The sequence below is a fragment of the Haematobia irritans genome, chromosome 4 (genome assembly GCF_050003625.1).
Source record: "Haematobia irritans isolate KBUSLIRL chromosome 4, ASM5000362v1, whole genome shotgun sequence".
Lineage (NCBI taxonomy): Eukaryota > Metazoa > Arthropoda > Insecta > Diptera > Muscidae > Haematobia > Haematobia irritans.
This window is the reverse complement of record NC_134400.1, coordinates 80,599,502-80,615,044: the sequence shown is the minus strand read 5'-3', so window position 1 is coordinate 80,615,044 and position 15,543 is coordinate 80,599,502. Positions and strand designations below refer to the sequence as shown.

Genomic DNA, 15,543 nt, shown 5'->3' with positions numbered 1-15,543 from the left:
TACTGAGGAGATCAAATCATTTACGGTGTTAGTTTCATACTTTTCGTTTATCGAACCAAACGAGTATACGACAAGTATTGACATAGCATTAAAATGCAAATAAAAAGAAATTAAGTGCACGAAATAAATTTCCATAAAGGGGAAAATGTAATTTTTTTGTTTTTGCCTAAAATTTAACATTGTTTCATTAAGAAAATTAAGTTTTTTATTTAAAAAATAAAAACGAAAAACAAATAAAAAAAATTACAAACCTGTATGGAACTAACATGGTAAATGCAACATTTGGTATGACGCCAGCCAATTTCCTATCTTCCTAACATTTATTGCCTTTGGATTAAAACTCTCTCATTCGAGCAATAACCATCCACCATCCACTACAGAATTTAAATATGATATCGTAATAAAGGTGGCATTTTCATTCTATTTTCTTGAAAGCTTAGCCAGAAAACGTAAAATCTTCTTAGCCAGACGCTTAGCCAGAAATATTTAAAGACTGCTTTTAAATAATCTATTTTCCATCACAAAGTCGAGATTGAACTGTGGAAACCGTACAATATGAACCATTATTATTTTCATTCAAATTCAGTTGAAATTCTTTATATTAAATGTAGGCCAAACTTGAAGCAGAATATGTTTGGGAGTATAGTTACAGAGGCGAATTTTTTGGGGGTGCGCAAAAGTAACAAAATAACAAAAAAAAAAAACAAGTAAGGAAAGTCTAAAGTCGGGCGGGGCCGACTATATTATACCCTGCACCACTTTGTAGATCTAAATTTTCTATACCATATCACATCCGTCAAATGTGTTGGGTGCTATATATAAAGGTTTGTCCCAAATACATACATTTAAATATCACTCGATTGACAAATCTGAACCGATGTCAACCAAATTTGGCACGCATAGCTACAATGCTAATTCTACTCCCTGTGCAAAATTTCAACTAAATCGGAGCTAAAAATTGGCCTCTGTGGTCATATGAGTGTAAATCGGGCGAAAGCTATATATGGGAGATATATCTAAATCTGAACCGATTTCAACCAAATTTGGCACGTATAGCTACAATGCTAATTCTACTCCCTGTGCAAAATTTCAAATAAATCGGAGTTAAAAATTGGCCTCTGTGGTCAATTGAGTGTAAATCGGGCGAAAGCTATATATGGGAGCTATATCTAAATCTGAACCGATTTGGCTGATATTTTGCAAGTTTTTCGAGACTCATAAAATATTCGGCCAATTATGACCAAATCGGTGAAAAATATATATGGCAGCTATATCTAAATCTGAACCGATTTTTCCAAAATCAATAGGGATCGTCTTTGAGCCGAAACAGGACCCTATACCAAATTTTAGGACAATCGGACTAAAACTGCGAGCTGTACTTTGCACACAAAAATACATCAACAGACAGACAGACAGACAGACAGACAGACAGACAGACAGACATACATACAGACAGACAGACAGACAGACAGACAGACAGACAGACAGACAGACAGACAGACAGACAGACAGACAGACGGACATCGCTAAATCGACTCAGAATTTAATTCTAAGACGATCGGTATACTAAACGATGGGTCTCAGACTTTTCCTTCTTGGCGTTACATACAAATGCACAAACTTATTATACCCTGTACCACAGTAGTGGTGAAGGGTATAAATATGGGAAACATTTAAATCTGAAGCAATTTTAAGGAAACTTCGCAAAAGTTTATTTATGATTTATCGCTCGATATATATGTATTAGAAGTTTAGGAAAATTAGATTCATTTTTACAACTTTTCGACTAAGCAGTGGCGATTTAACAAGGAAAATGTTGGAATTTTGACCATTTTTGTCGAAATCAGAAAAAACATATACATGGGAGCTATATCTAAATCTGAACCGAGGTCAACCAAATTTGGCACGCATAGCTACAATGCTAATTCTACTCCCTGTGCAAAATTTCAACTAAATCGGAGTTAAAAATTAGCCTCTGTGGTCATATGAGTGTAAATCGGGCGAAAGCTATATATGGGAGCTATATCTAAATCTGAACCGATTTCAACCAAATTTGGCACGTATAGTAACAATGCTAATTCTATTCCCTATGCAAAATTTCAACTAAATCGGAGCAAAGAATTGGCCTCTGTGGGCAAATGAGTGTAAATCGGGCGAAAGCTATATATGGGAGCTATATCTAAATCTGAACCGATTTGGCTGATGTTTTGCAAGTTTTTCGAGACTCATAAAATATTCGGATGTACGGAATTTGAGGAAGATCGGTTGATATACACGCCAATTATGACCAAATCGGTGAAAAATATATATGGCAGCTATATCTAAATCTGAACCGATTTTTTCCAAAATCAATAGGGATCGTCTTCGAGCCGAAACAGGACCCTATACCAAATTTTAGGACAATCGGACTAAAACTGCGAGCTGTACTTTGCACACAAAAATACATCAACAGACAGACAGACAGACGGACATCGCTAAATCGACTCAGGCTGACGACAGAGTGGGAGCGAGAAGTGTTGCTATGATATGGCGCTATACGGCGCTATAAACCTCTGTGTGTGTTTTCTTTTGGTATAGCGCAAAAGATGTCAGAGTAAATGCGTAGCTACAAGCGAGACGATGCTAGTTTGAGCGAGAAAGCGTGCTGTGCAATGGTTTATAGCAAGAACTCGCTTTGTCTCTGTTTGATTTTCTTTTTGTATTTTTTGATTTTTCCGGTATTGGGCTGTATTGGGTTCATTCTTTTGACATCTTGTTTTGCATTTCCATGAAATTAATCATTTTTTGACCAATATTTGTGAGTTGTGAATAAAAAATCTAATAATAAATATTAATAAAATTTAATCTTACCTCAATCTTATTATTAATTTTTCGGCGGCGAGTATTGGGGTTTTTATAAAATTTAACCAATTTTTCTCTAGTTTATGTTCTATTTTTTTTTTCAAAATGTAGTCAAATGTCTTAACTGACATCCTGGTATAATTGAAAGATTTCTCTGGGTGGTTTCTAAGTTCGCAGTACAAATTATGGAATTCCTCATTATTTTTTCTACTTTTGCTTATTTCACGAATTCCGTTCTTTCTTGTAAAAATGCGTTGAAAGTATTTTGCGACAAGAAAAATTCTTCATCGGAATCCATTTTACGCAAATAAACACCACATTACACCTGAAAAAACTGATGTAAAAAAACAACACGCTTTGCTCCATATTGCGCTCACTCTGCCATAGTATAGCATTGCTTTAGCATGAACTATTATAGCATCTAGCATCGCTTTGCTTCTCGCTCCCACTTTGTCGTCAGCCTCAGAATTTAATTCTAAGCCGATCCGTATACTAAAAGGTTGGTCTATGATTACTCCTTCTTGGCGTTACATACAAATGCACAAACTTATTATACCCTGTACCACAGTAGTGGTGAAGGGTATAAAAAGAATATCGTTCACCAGCTGAATTAATGCCTATTATAGACGTGAGTAGAAATTTAATAAAAATTAAATGTTGAGTGTGAGCGATATTTTGCAAAAATTTTGTTCACGAACCGACAGAAAAATATTACTAATATTAAAAAGTTGAAAATGTGTTTAATCAAATTGAAAAATATTGCCAGTTATGAAAATAATGAACATTTTTACATTTTTAGTTAAATTCTAATAACACCAGTAATTACTTAAATTATATGAAAACAAGTATATATGGGCGTAAGTTCGGTTATGTACCCTCCATCATGGATTGCGTAGAAACTTCATCTAAACACTGCCATCCACAATCGAATTACTTAAGTTGCGGTAACGCTTGCCGATGGCAAGGTATCTTAAAACCTCCTAACACCATCTTCTAAATTGTATGTAAGTCCATACGTGGTATATATTAAATCAAAAAAGATCGATCCAATACGTATATAATTCAGTTTGACAAAGTAGACATAAAATTTTGACAAAATTTTTTACAGAAATAAAATTTTAACAAAATTTTCTATAGAAATAAAATTTTCACATAATTTTATACAGAAATAAAAATTTTGACAAAATTTTCTATAGAAAGAAAATTTTGACAAAAATTTCTACAGAAATAAAATTTTAACAAAATTTTCTATAGAAATAAACTTTTGACAAAATTTTCTATAGAAATAAAATTTTGGTAGATTATTTTTGGCTCGAGTGGCAACCATGATTATGAACCGAATAAAATTTGAACAAAATTTTCTATAGAAATAAAATTTTGACAAAATTTTCTATAGAAATAAAATTTTGGTAGATTATTTTTGGCTCTAGTGGCAACCATGATTATGAACCGATATGGATCAAATTTTGTGTGATTGGACCAATTTTGGTATGGTTGTTAGCGACCATAACTAACACCACGTGACTAATTTGAGAATGTTTTATATGGGGGCTATATATAATTATGGACCGATATGGACCAATTTTTGCATGGTTGTTAGAGACCATATACCAACACCATGTACCAAATTTCAGCCGGATTGGATGAAATTTGCTTCTCTTTTAGGCTCCGCAAGCCAAATCTGGGGATCGGTTTATATGGAGGCTATATATAATTATGAACCGATGTGGGTCAATTTTTGCATGGTTGTTAGAGACCATATACCAACACCATGTACCAAATTTCAGCCGGATCGGATGAAATATACTTCTCTTAGTGGCTCCACAAGCCAAATCTGGGGATCGGTTTATATGGGGGCTATATATAATTAAGGACCGATATGGACCAATTTTTGCATGGTAGTTAGAGACCATATACCAACATCATGTACCAAATTTCAGCCGGATCGAATGAAATTTTCTTCTTTTTGAGGCTCCGCAAGCCAAATCTGGAGATCGGTTTATATGGGGGCTATATATAATTATGGACCGATGTGGACCAATTTTTGCATGGTAGTTAGAGACCATATACCAACACCATATACCAAATTTCAGCCGGATCGGATGAAATATGCTTCTGTTAGAGGCTCCACAAGCCAAATCTGAGGGTCCCTTTATATGGGGGCTATACGTAAAAGTGGACCGATATGGCCCATTTTCAATACCATCCGACCTACATCGATAACAACTACTTGTTCCAAGTTTCAAGTCGATAGCTTGTTTCGTTCGGAAGTTAGCGTGATTTCAACAGACGGACGGACGGACATGCTTAGGTCGACTCAGAATTTCACCACGACCCGGAATATATATACTTTATGGGGTCTTAGAGCAATATTTCGATGTGTTACAAACGGAATGACAAAGTTAATATACCCCCATCCTATGATGGAGGGTATAAAAAATTCCAATTCAAGATACATATATTTGAAAATTTTGTTCGGAATTTCATTCAAAAAAATTATTTGATGTTTTGACCAAAAGCAATTAAATTTTTAATTGAACCAATTAGAACTTAACTTAAACGGCCGAAGAAATCATTTAATCTCATAATTAATGTATCTATCTGAATTGTATGGTACTATTATTTTCGTAATTGAAAAAAATTGCAAATTAATTTGATCAATTTATTTCGTGATTAAATCACGCTGAACATACTCATTTTAATGCCAATCACGCAAATTCACAACTCTCGTGAGATACGATAATTTCGAGTCACGCGCGCAGCTCTTGATATTTCTATGAGACAACTCAAGTCCTATACCAGTTTAAAGACATTTGGGTTAACCACACTTTTCGCTCGGTTGGCTGTAAATTTGCCACAGAGGGTTCCTACTTTTATGCATTTGTTGTTATTTCTTCCCCTCGCCTTGTTTGAGGTGAATGTTTGTGATGGTTAGCTGGTTATTTGCCTTTATGTTGATTGATTTTCTACTTACTTCCTGCTTCTGTAGTTTAATTATGGTTATTACGGTTAGATGGCAACTGGCTGTGATGGTACCACCCACGACGCACCACTTGAGCGGCAATGGCAGCATGGCATATGGAACAAATATGACAAACAAGATGTACCATATAAGGTACTCCCGATCAGCAAAACCCACTCCTTCTCCAACGAAACCTGCAAGACAAATTCCAAAATGGAAAATTGCACAGTGTTATAAACATTTTATAGGCTCAATAGTACTTCCCTGAGATCAAAATAATAAAGATGTCAAGAGAATTGTTGTCACTTACCTTGAATGTTGAATAGTATCCAGGTGCAAACGGCAGCCCAATGGAGATAATTATTGGCGAAGCAACGCCAATAGCCGAGAAAACAAATGGACATGTTGGCCAATGCACAGCAGACCGACCATGTTATAGCAGTGGCCACATTAACTTCCTAGCAAAGAAATCTAAGTTATATATGACTTGTTGACAATGGGCTTGCTACTTACCACCTCCACTTTCGTCTCAGCCTCCTTCAGAAACCAGATGAGAGCCAAACCAACTTTCAGAATGAAATCCACAAGATTTACAATAATCAGTGATTTTTGACGTTGACGATGGGTGTAGGTGAGATAAGCGCGCTCCAGAGAATTCTGTTTGAATGAGTTGGTCAAAGACGGACAAAGGATACCTTTGACCACGTTTCCACTTTTGAACGCCGAATAGGTATCATTGTTCAAGAGTCGTGGAGTTGGAGGAGTTGCCTCTTCACCATCGGCATCAACATCTAAGAGAAGGAAGGACAGAGATGCAAAGTTAGTAATTGCACAATGTACCCAAAAATAGGTTAAGTTCATCATGCACAAAAACAATTCTCTTTGTAATAAGAACGAAATACAGTCATTGTTTTACAACCAAAGAAACTTTTTATTAAAAGAACGAAATAGGAGGTTATTTTATCGAAATTTGTTTTTCATACACAGAAAATAATGATTTTAGTCTTCAATCGCAAAATAAATTGATCCAATTATTTTTTTATTGAGATTTATTCAATCACAGATATGATAGTATCAACATTTTCAACTTTTTGTGGGGATAAAAATTGTGCGAATTCGATTAATATCGGTTCTGATGGCCACGCGAGGAAATAGTTTATTTTAAACTTTGTGAAGGAAAATAGCCTATTTAAAAGGGGTCTTTAAAGGGAGTCTTAAATTTCTGCATAAGCGTATAAGAAAATATAATGAAAAGGTCATACGATTTCAGATTTAAATTTACACAGCTGATAGTTATTGCTCGAAATGGATATTTTTAATCAGTAGATAACATTAACGATATTTAGCATCATTTGTATGTCCATACTAAATTTGGACATGTCAGGTACAACGATATCATCTGTACAAATGAAATTCAAATAGTTTAATGATTTTGTGAGGCAACTTCATCTTCCTTGACGTATATGAAAGCATTTTTATTCTTAAACCACCGAAAATTTCCGTTTTTGTTAGCCATGTCCCAGTGGATTATGCGTTGACGTACAAAATGAATGATTCGTCGTTTAATTTATGAAATCTGATATTTGCTTCTACATTCCTTGTATTACAAAAGAACAAATGGTGAGAGCAAACTAAGTCAAGTGAGTTAGATATAGGGAAGATAAAATTAGCTAGCATTTATTTTTTTTCATCCTCCCAGCAAAAAAAAAACGTCGCCAAAAAAGTAATGAAAATGTTCTTTTTTGGATCCGGAAGTGGTGCAAAATTGACGCAGAAGCGATGAATTTAACATGGGCTTGTCATAGGACGGAAGTCCTCCATTTCAACAGCCGATGCACTGATTTTGCATCACTTCTTTAGGTGTGATCCGAATTCAATGTTTTGGATGTAAATTAAAAAATTCTGTGATATTTTGTCAAATAAATAATTTTTATAATTTTTTATAATTTTTAATGGATTCTAACGCTTGTCGGAAATGTTTGACCTCAAATATTTTCAAAAATGCACAATTTTTTCAGATTGGATTCAGCATTTTTTTCGACAAAATTTAAATGATTTCTACCATTTTATGAATTCCTACTCTGTTTTTATCCTAATTGAAACAAAAAAGTTAAAAGTACCCATTAAAAGTATGAAAAAACCAAGATATAAAAAATTGAATTAAAAGGACTTCCTGCACCCAGAAAAAAGTGCCTTCGAAACTAAAGAAAAAAATGTTCATCAATTTAGTTTAGCCATTTTATTTCCATTCAGTTACATTTTTGTGTGAAATAATAAAATTTACTTGTTTCAGTAAAAAAATCCTAAACTGAAAGCAGTTAGGAATAGTTCATTAACTAGAATAAGGCATGGCATTTTACTAATACTGTTTTCTTCGCTGGGTATAAGAATTTACTACTGAACAAGAAAATTTTATTCACCGATAACAAAGCATTCGTAAAAATAAACAAAACCCGAACTAAAACCAAGTTTCCTCAAATTTAGTAAGATTTCTTATAAAATGGAAATTCTGACTTCCTTTATTATAGAAAGCTTATCATACATACGAATAACACTTGGCATAGAAAAATATATTAGTTCATTCGTACTAAGAAGTATTCAATCCTTTCAAAACTTAAGGAAACACACTTGTTAGAATATGGGAAAATTTCCTACATTACTTTTATCCACCTGTAATCGATACCTGTCATCGATGTAATCGATGTGTTTGCGCGTGGGTTGTTTTTTTAGTTGGAATCGCGTTGTTATGGTATACTGAGAGATTGTTAAAAAAGAATATAGTAAAATATAAAATATAATAAAAAAACAAATAAAATATATAAAATATTTGTTATTTTAAATTAGTGAGAAAACTTTTCGTTTTTTTTTGAAAATTGGTTTATAAAAAAGAAGACACCAGTAGTATAACAACGCCTACATTCGACTTCATTTTGGAATCTTCAATTATCAGGTAATATTCAGTGACGCTAACCTTTTGTGAAAAAATTGGTTTAGGATTTTTTGTTTATATTTGTAGGTATTGAAATTGTAAAAGGTGGACAAAATTGTTAGGCAGCAACTTTTTCAAAGTGAAAGGTACTAGAAGAAGAAAAAATGTGTTTTAATATTTCAAGGCCAGTCGGTGCTGTTGATTCTAAATAAATATATTTAATATATTAATAAAACATGTCATTTATTGAAGAAAAATTGCGTATATAAATACATAAAATTGTATTTAAAAACGAAGGTAAGCAATTCTAAATTTGAAGTAAAAGGTTTACCACAAATATGTAAGATTTGTCCACATGAATGAAAAAAGTTCAATAAAATCATTCCATATATGAATTCAATTCAGTTAATTTTTTTCATTCTGTAGTATAGTGGTACATAAATATAGGAAAATGTTAACTAATATATGAAATGCATTCTACCTAATTTCTACGAAAATCACATCGTTCAAACAAATAAAAATGTCTTTGGCGCTATACGAAGTTCAACTTTCCTCATAATGAGTGATATTAACTTAAAGAAGGGGTCACTTTTTTCTGGGTGTGTGTAGTTAAAATAAAGAACATTATTGGGAGTGCATCTTCTGGAAGTGCTTTTAAAGTTGTGCCTTTGGAAGAATTTCCAAATTTTTTTTTTGCTGAGCTGTAGAGGATGTCAAACGATGTTGGTTGGTCTAAAATGTCAGATTTATCGTACAATAGTTTTGACAAAATATTTTAGTATTTTGAGAAAGTCTTTTTTACAAGTTTGGCAAAACATACAAACCATAACAACCAAATACTATAAAAAATATTATTTTACAAAAATTTATTTCTTCAGAAAGTTTTGTCAAAATTTTATTTCTTCAGAAAGTTTTGTCAAAATTTTATTTCTTCAGAAAATTTTGTCAAAATGTTGTTTTTGTAGAAAAATTAGTCAAAATTTTATTTCTGTAGAAAATTTTGTCAAAATGGTATTTCTATAGAATTTTTTTTTTCAAAATTTTATTTCTACAGAAAATTTTGTCACAATTTGATTTCTACAGAAAATTTTACAAGTTTGGCAAAACAGACAAACCAAAAAAACCAAAAACTATAAAAAATATTATTTTACAAACATTTATTTCTTCAGAAAGTTTTGTCAAAATTTTATTTCTTCAGAAAATTTTGTCAAAATGTTATTTTTGTAGAAAATTTAGTCAAAATTTTATTTCTGTAGAAAATTTTGTCAAAATGGTATTTCTATAGAAAATTTTGTCAAATTTATTTCTATAGAAAATTTTATAAAAATTTTATTTCTATAGAAAGTTTTGTCAAAATTTTATGTATATAGAAAATTTTGTCAAAATTTTATTTCTATAGAAATTTTTGTCAAAATTTTATTTCATTGAAAATCTGTTTTTACAAGTTTGGCAAAGCAGACAAACCAAAAAAAACAAAAACTATAAAAAATATTATTTTACAAATATTTATTTCTTCAGAAAGTTTCGTCAAAATTTTATTTCTTCAGAAAATTTTGTCAAAATTTTATTTTTGTAGAAAATTTAGTCAAAATGTTATTTCTGTAGAAAATTTTGTCAAAATGGTATTTCTATAGAAAATTTTCTCAATTTTTTTCTATAGAAATTTTTGTCAAAATTTTATTTCTTCTATAGAAAATTTAGTCAAAATTTTATTTCTGTAGAAAATTTTGTCAAAATTTTATTTCTATAGAAAATTTTGTCAAAATGTTATTTCTATAGAAAATTTTGTCAAAATTTTATTTCTATAGAAAATTTAGTCAAAATTTTATTTCTGTAGAAAATTTTGTCAAAATTTTATTTCTGTAGAAAATTTTGTCAAAATTTTATTTCTATAGAAAATTTTGTCAACATTTTATTTCATTGAAAATCTTTTTTTACAAGTTAGGCAAAACAGACAATATTATTTTACAAAAATTTATTTCTTCAGAAAGTTTTGTCAAAATTTTATTTATTTATTTTTATTTTATTTATTTATTTATTTATTTGTAAACCTAACACAACAAGAACTAAATCTTATCAGATATGTGGGATAATTTGCAGATTAAACAATAACAATTACAATCGGTGGATTTTATAAACGTAATATTAAATTATAACTATCTACCTATTATGAAAATTAATATTAACTGAAAATTTTAATCAAAAATTGTAGTTAACTCCTTTTTATACCCTGCGCCACACTGTGGAACAGGGTATTATAAGTTAGTGCATATGTTTGCAACACCCAGAAGGAGACGAGATAGATACATGGTGTCTTTGGCAATAATGCTCAGGATGGGTCCCTGAGTCGATATAACCATGTCCGTCTGTCCGTCTGTCCGTCCGTCCGTCTCTCTGTGAACACATTTTTGTGATCAAAGTCTAGGTCGCAATTTAAGTCCAATCGCCTTCAAATTTGGCACATGTTCCTAACTTGGCTCAGAATAGAACCCTATTGATTTTGGAAGAAATCGGTTCAGATTTAGATATAGCTCCCATATATATATTTCGCCCGATATAGACTTATATGGCCCCAGAAGCCAGAGTTTTACCCTAATTGGCTTAAAATTTTGCACAAGAAGAAAAATTAGTACTATAGTCAAGTGTGCCAAATTTTATTGAAATCGGTTCAGATTTAGATATAGCTCCCATATATATCTTTCGCCCGATATGGACTAATACGGTCGCAGAAGCCAGAGTTGTACCCCAATTTGGTTGAAATTTTGCACTAGGAGTACAATTAGTAGTGTAGTCAAGTGTGCCAAATTTTATTGAAATCGGTTCAGATTTAGATATAGCTCCCATATATAGCTTTCGCTCGATTTACACTCATATGACCACAGAGGCCAATTTTTTGCTCCGATTTAGTTGAAATTTTGCACAGGGAGTACAATTAGCATTGCAGCTATGCGTGCCAAATTTGGTTGAAATCGGTTCTGATTTAGATATATCTCCCATATATATTTTTCGCCCGATATATATATGGTCCCAGAAGCCAGAGTTTTGGCCCAATTTGGTTGAAATTTTGCACTAGGAATACAATTAGTAATATAGTCATGTGTGCCAAATTTGATTGAAATCGGTTCAGATTTAGATATAGCTCCCATATATATGTTTTTCTGATTTCGACAAAAATGGTCAAAATACCAACATTTTCGTTGTAAAATCGCCACTGCTTAGTCGAAAAGTTGTAAAAATGACTCCAATTTTCCTAAACTTCTAATACATATATATCGAGCGATAACTCATAAATAAACTTTTTCGAAGTTTCCTTAAAATTGCTTCAGATTTAAACGTTTCCCGTATTTTTTACTAACATTGTGTTCCACCCTAGTGCATTAGCCGACTTAAATTTTGAGTCCATATATTTTGTAGAAGTCTATCAAATTCTGTCCAGATCGAGTGATATTTAAATGTATGTATTTGGGACAAACCTTTATATATAGCACCCAACACGTTTGGCGGAATGATATGGTATCGAAAAGTTAGATCTACAAAGTGGTGCAGGGTATAATATAGTCGGCCCCGCCCGACTTTAGAGTTTCCTTACTTGTTAAATATAGAAACGTTGCTAATTGTTTGGATATGGTGAGGTAGATTGTTCCATAGACGTATGGTTGGAATGAAAAATTGTCTTCCAGATATTAGACTTTTAAATTTTGTTTGTATAATCTTCTTTCCTCTGTTTGATCTGGCAAATGATAATTTTTCATATAGATTTCCAGGTTCTTTGGTATAAATTAGTTTATGTAGGAATTGTAAGTTTTTATATTTCAGCAAGTTTTCAAAACTAATGTTGAATATTTTGAATGTGAATTGAGGGATTCTTTCATGTTTCTTCTTGTTAAATACATACCGCGTAATATTGTTGTATTTCATCAGAGAATTTTGTCAAAATTTTATTCTATAGAAAATTTTGTCAAAATGTTATTTCTATAGAAAATTTTGTCAAAAATTTATTTTTATTTATCCACAGAAAATGTGTGTATAATTGTGAGCGTATATATAAAATGTGAAGTATAATTGTGAGCGGATACAAACTATAACTTTGTAAGCGGATACTAAAAAAAATATTTAAAATTGAGAATTTGACAAACAAAATTTTGTTTTCTTTAAAACTCAGTCTATAATGTATGTACACATTATGCCAGAGATTTAATGTATTGTGACGTATTAGAGAGAGAGAGACAGAAATACTCAAAGACCCATTCGTATTAGTAACGAACATATTTCATTAATATGACGAAAGATACCAATTTATTGTAATACTAGGCCCGGTCTGCGTGACTTACCCCAAATGTTTCTTCTATTGTGACCTGTCTGCTCTAATATAAAAATGTTCGTTATATTAACGAAATGTGTTAAAAGTCAGCCAATGAAACAAATTCGTTAATACAACGTCAACATAACGTTTAATGAACATTTTAGTTGTATTAATGAAAATATTTCGTTATATCAATGAAAATTCTTCGTTGGTTGAATTTTAATGAAATTTTCTTTGTGTGTGTCGAAGAAAATAAAAAAAAACAGAGTTTTTTACATATTTATAACAGAAACAATTGAGTAAAGTCCAAGGTTGGGCGAAAGCTGATATACCCTAAATCATCCATAATTATTTGTTAATTAATTACAATCTATACTTTTGTTAAATAGCTGATAAAGTAGTCTAGGACCAGGCGCAACTCTATTTGCAAATTCAAAGTAAATAGAAGACTCCTAGATGATTTTTCTGAACAAATATTATTTTGTATATATCGTTTGCTACTTGCCTAAAATGGTGTTGCCGAACACACTGCAACTTTCCGTTCTTCTTTTCGGTCCATAGCGAATCTTTCTTTCCATGATTCGAACTGACTGAACCCGTAAGGGTACACCTGCTTTATGGCGTGGTTTGTGAAAACTAGCTGCTAGGGTTGAAGTAGATCCTCGGGCGGAGGAATGTATATCATCTTCCATTTGTGCTCCGTCACCAGGTAGGCGAGGTATTTTCGACATATCTTCCAGATTTTGCAAATAGGCGGACTAAAAAACAAGCAATGAATGTTTTTATTGGGTTTGAACTCTGAGAACATTTAGTTAATTACCTCAGTTTTTGCATCAACGTTGTTATTGTTCTGACCCGCAATTTCCCCTATAGGGTTTCCATCCTCATCGCCGGTGATTGTGCACCCTGAAGCAATCACGTTCTGATTGTCACTGTGCCTGGCCATGGCTTTACTTACTTCCATTACAACTTTTATTAGTCCGCCATACTTTGATGCCTGTTGCTCTTTTTCTTGTTCTCGATAGATTTCATCTCCGGTTCTGTGCTTGTTTGTGTGGTGAATGAAGGCAGGACTTTCACTTCCGTCCCTTGTTGTGCATACCACAGCATCGTCAATGGAATTGAGTGGTTTCAGGTCAATTTTTTCCATTCCAATTTCATTTGCTTGCTCTTGCTGAGTGTGGCTCGGACTATTCCTAAGTATCTCACCGGAAACCAATTTGTTGCCATCATCATCATCCATACTACATTCCTCGCGACTTCTGTGTGGAAAGGAAGGCATGGAGTAGATTGTGAGTATCATAAAAAGGTTGTAAGTACAACAAAAAAAGGAAATCTTCCTAAAACTTAGATATTCTTGTTACTTTATTGGTTGACTTTCAAGAAGGCCATAGATTAACGCCACACCCAGAAAAAAGTGACCCTTTTTTTAAGTTAAAATGAACTCATTGTGAAGAAAGTTGAACTTCGTATAGCGCCAAAGACATTTTTATTTGTTTGAACGATGTGATTTTCGTAGAAATTAGGAATAATGCATTCCATATATTAGTTAACATTTTCCTATATTTACATACCACTATACTACAGAATGAAAAAAATTTAACTAATTTGAATTCATATATGGAATGATTTTATTGAAATTTTTTCATTCATTTCGACAAATCTTACACATTTGTGGTAAAACTTTTACTTCATAATTAGAACTGCTTACCTTCGTTTTTAAATACAATTTTATTTATTTCTATAAGCAATTTTTTCTTCAATAAAAGACATGTTTTATTAATATATTGAATATATTTATTAAGAATCAACAGCATCGAATCTCTTTGAAATATTAGTTTATTATTCCACTATTTCCAATTTCCGTGTGATATTATCAACTGTAAAACGCACTTTTTCTTCTTCTTGTACTTTTCACTTTTAATAAGTTGCTGCCTAACGATTTTGTCCTCCTTTTACAATTTCAATACCTACAAATATAAAAAAATCATAAAACATTTTTGTTGCAAAAGGTTAGCGTCACTGAATATTACCTGATAATTGAAGATTCCAAAATGAAGACAAATGAAAGGGTTGTTATTCTGCTGGTGTTTTCTTTCTTTATACACTATCACGAACATTGATAGATTTATTTAAAAAACGAAAATTTTTCTCACTAATTTAAAATAACAAATATTTTATATATTTTATTTGTTATTTATTATATTATTTTACCATATTATTTTTTAACAATCTCTCCGTATACCAAAACAACGCGATTCCAACTAAAAAACAACCGACGCGCAAATATATCGATTACACCCACGCGCAAACACATCGATTACGATGACAGGTATCGATTACAGGTAGACAATAGAAATTTAGGAAAATTTCCTATATTCTAACAAGTGTGTTTCCTTAAGTTTTGAAAGGATTGCATACTTCTTAGTACGAATGAACTAAAATATTTTTCTATGCCAAGTGTTGTTCGTATGTATGAAAAACTTTCTATTATAAAGCAAGTCGCAA

The 15,543-nt window shown here is 32.0% G+C and overlaps 1 protein-coding gene across 2 annotated transcripts in view; it reads right to left on the bottom strand.

The window, feature by feature from the left end:
• The window catches only part of Ac78C (adenylyl cyclase 78C), a 291,397-nt gene that overhangs the window by 128,312 nt on the left and 147,542 nt on the right, over window positions 1-15,543 (bottom strand). For both annotated transcript variants that reach the window (XM_075304668.1, XM_075304669.1), the window contains 5 exons: window positions 13,856-14,297; window positions 13,541-13,793; window positions 6,317-6,594; window positions 6,114-6,261; window positions 5,816-5,997 (listed from right to left, as the gene is read on the bottom strand). In XM_075304668.1, the coding sequence (XP_075160783.1) occupies window positions 5,816-5,997; window positions 6,114-6,261; window positions 6,317-6,594; window positions 13,541-13,793; window positions 13,856-14,297 (1,303 nt within the window). The remainder of the gene's footprint in view (window positions 1-5,815; window positions 5,998-6,113; window positions 6,262-6,316; window positions 6,595-13,540; window positions 13,794-13,855; window positions 14,298-15,543) is intronic.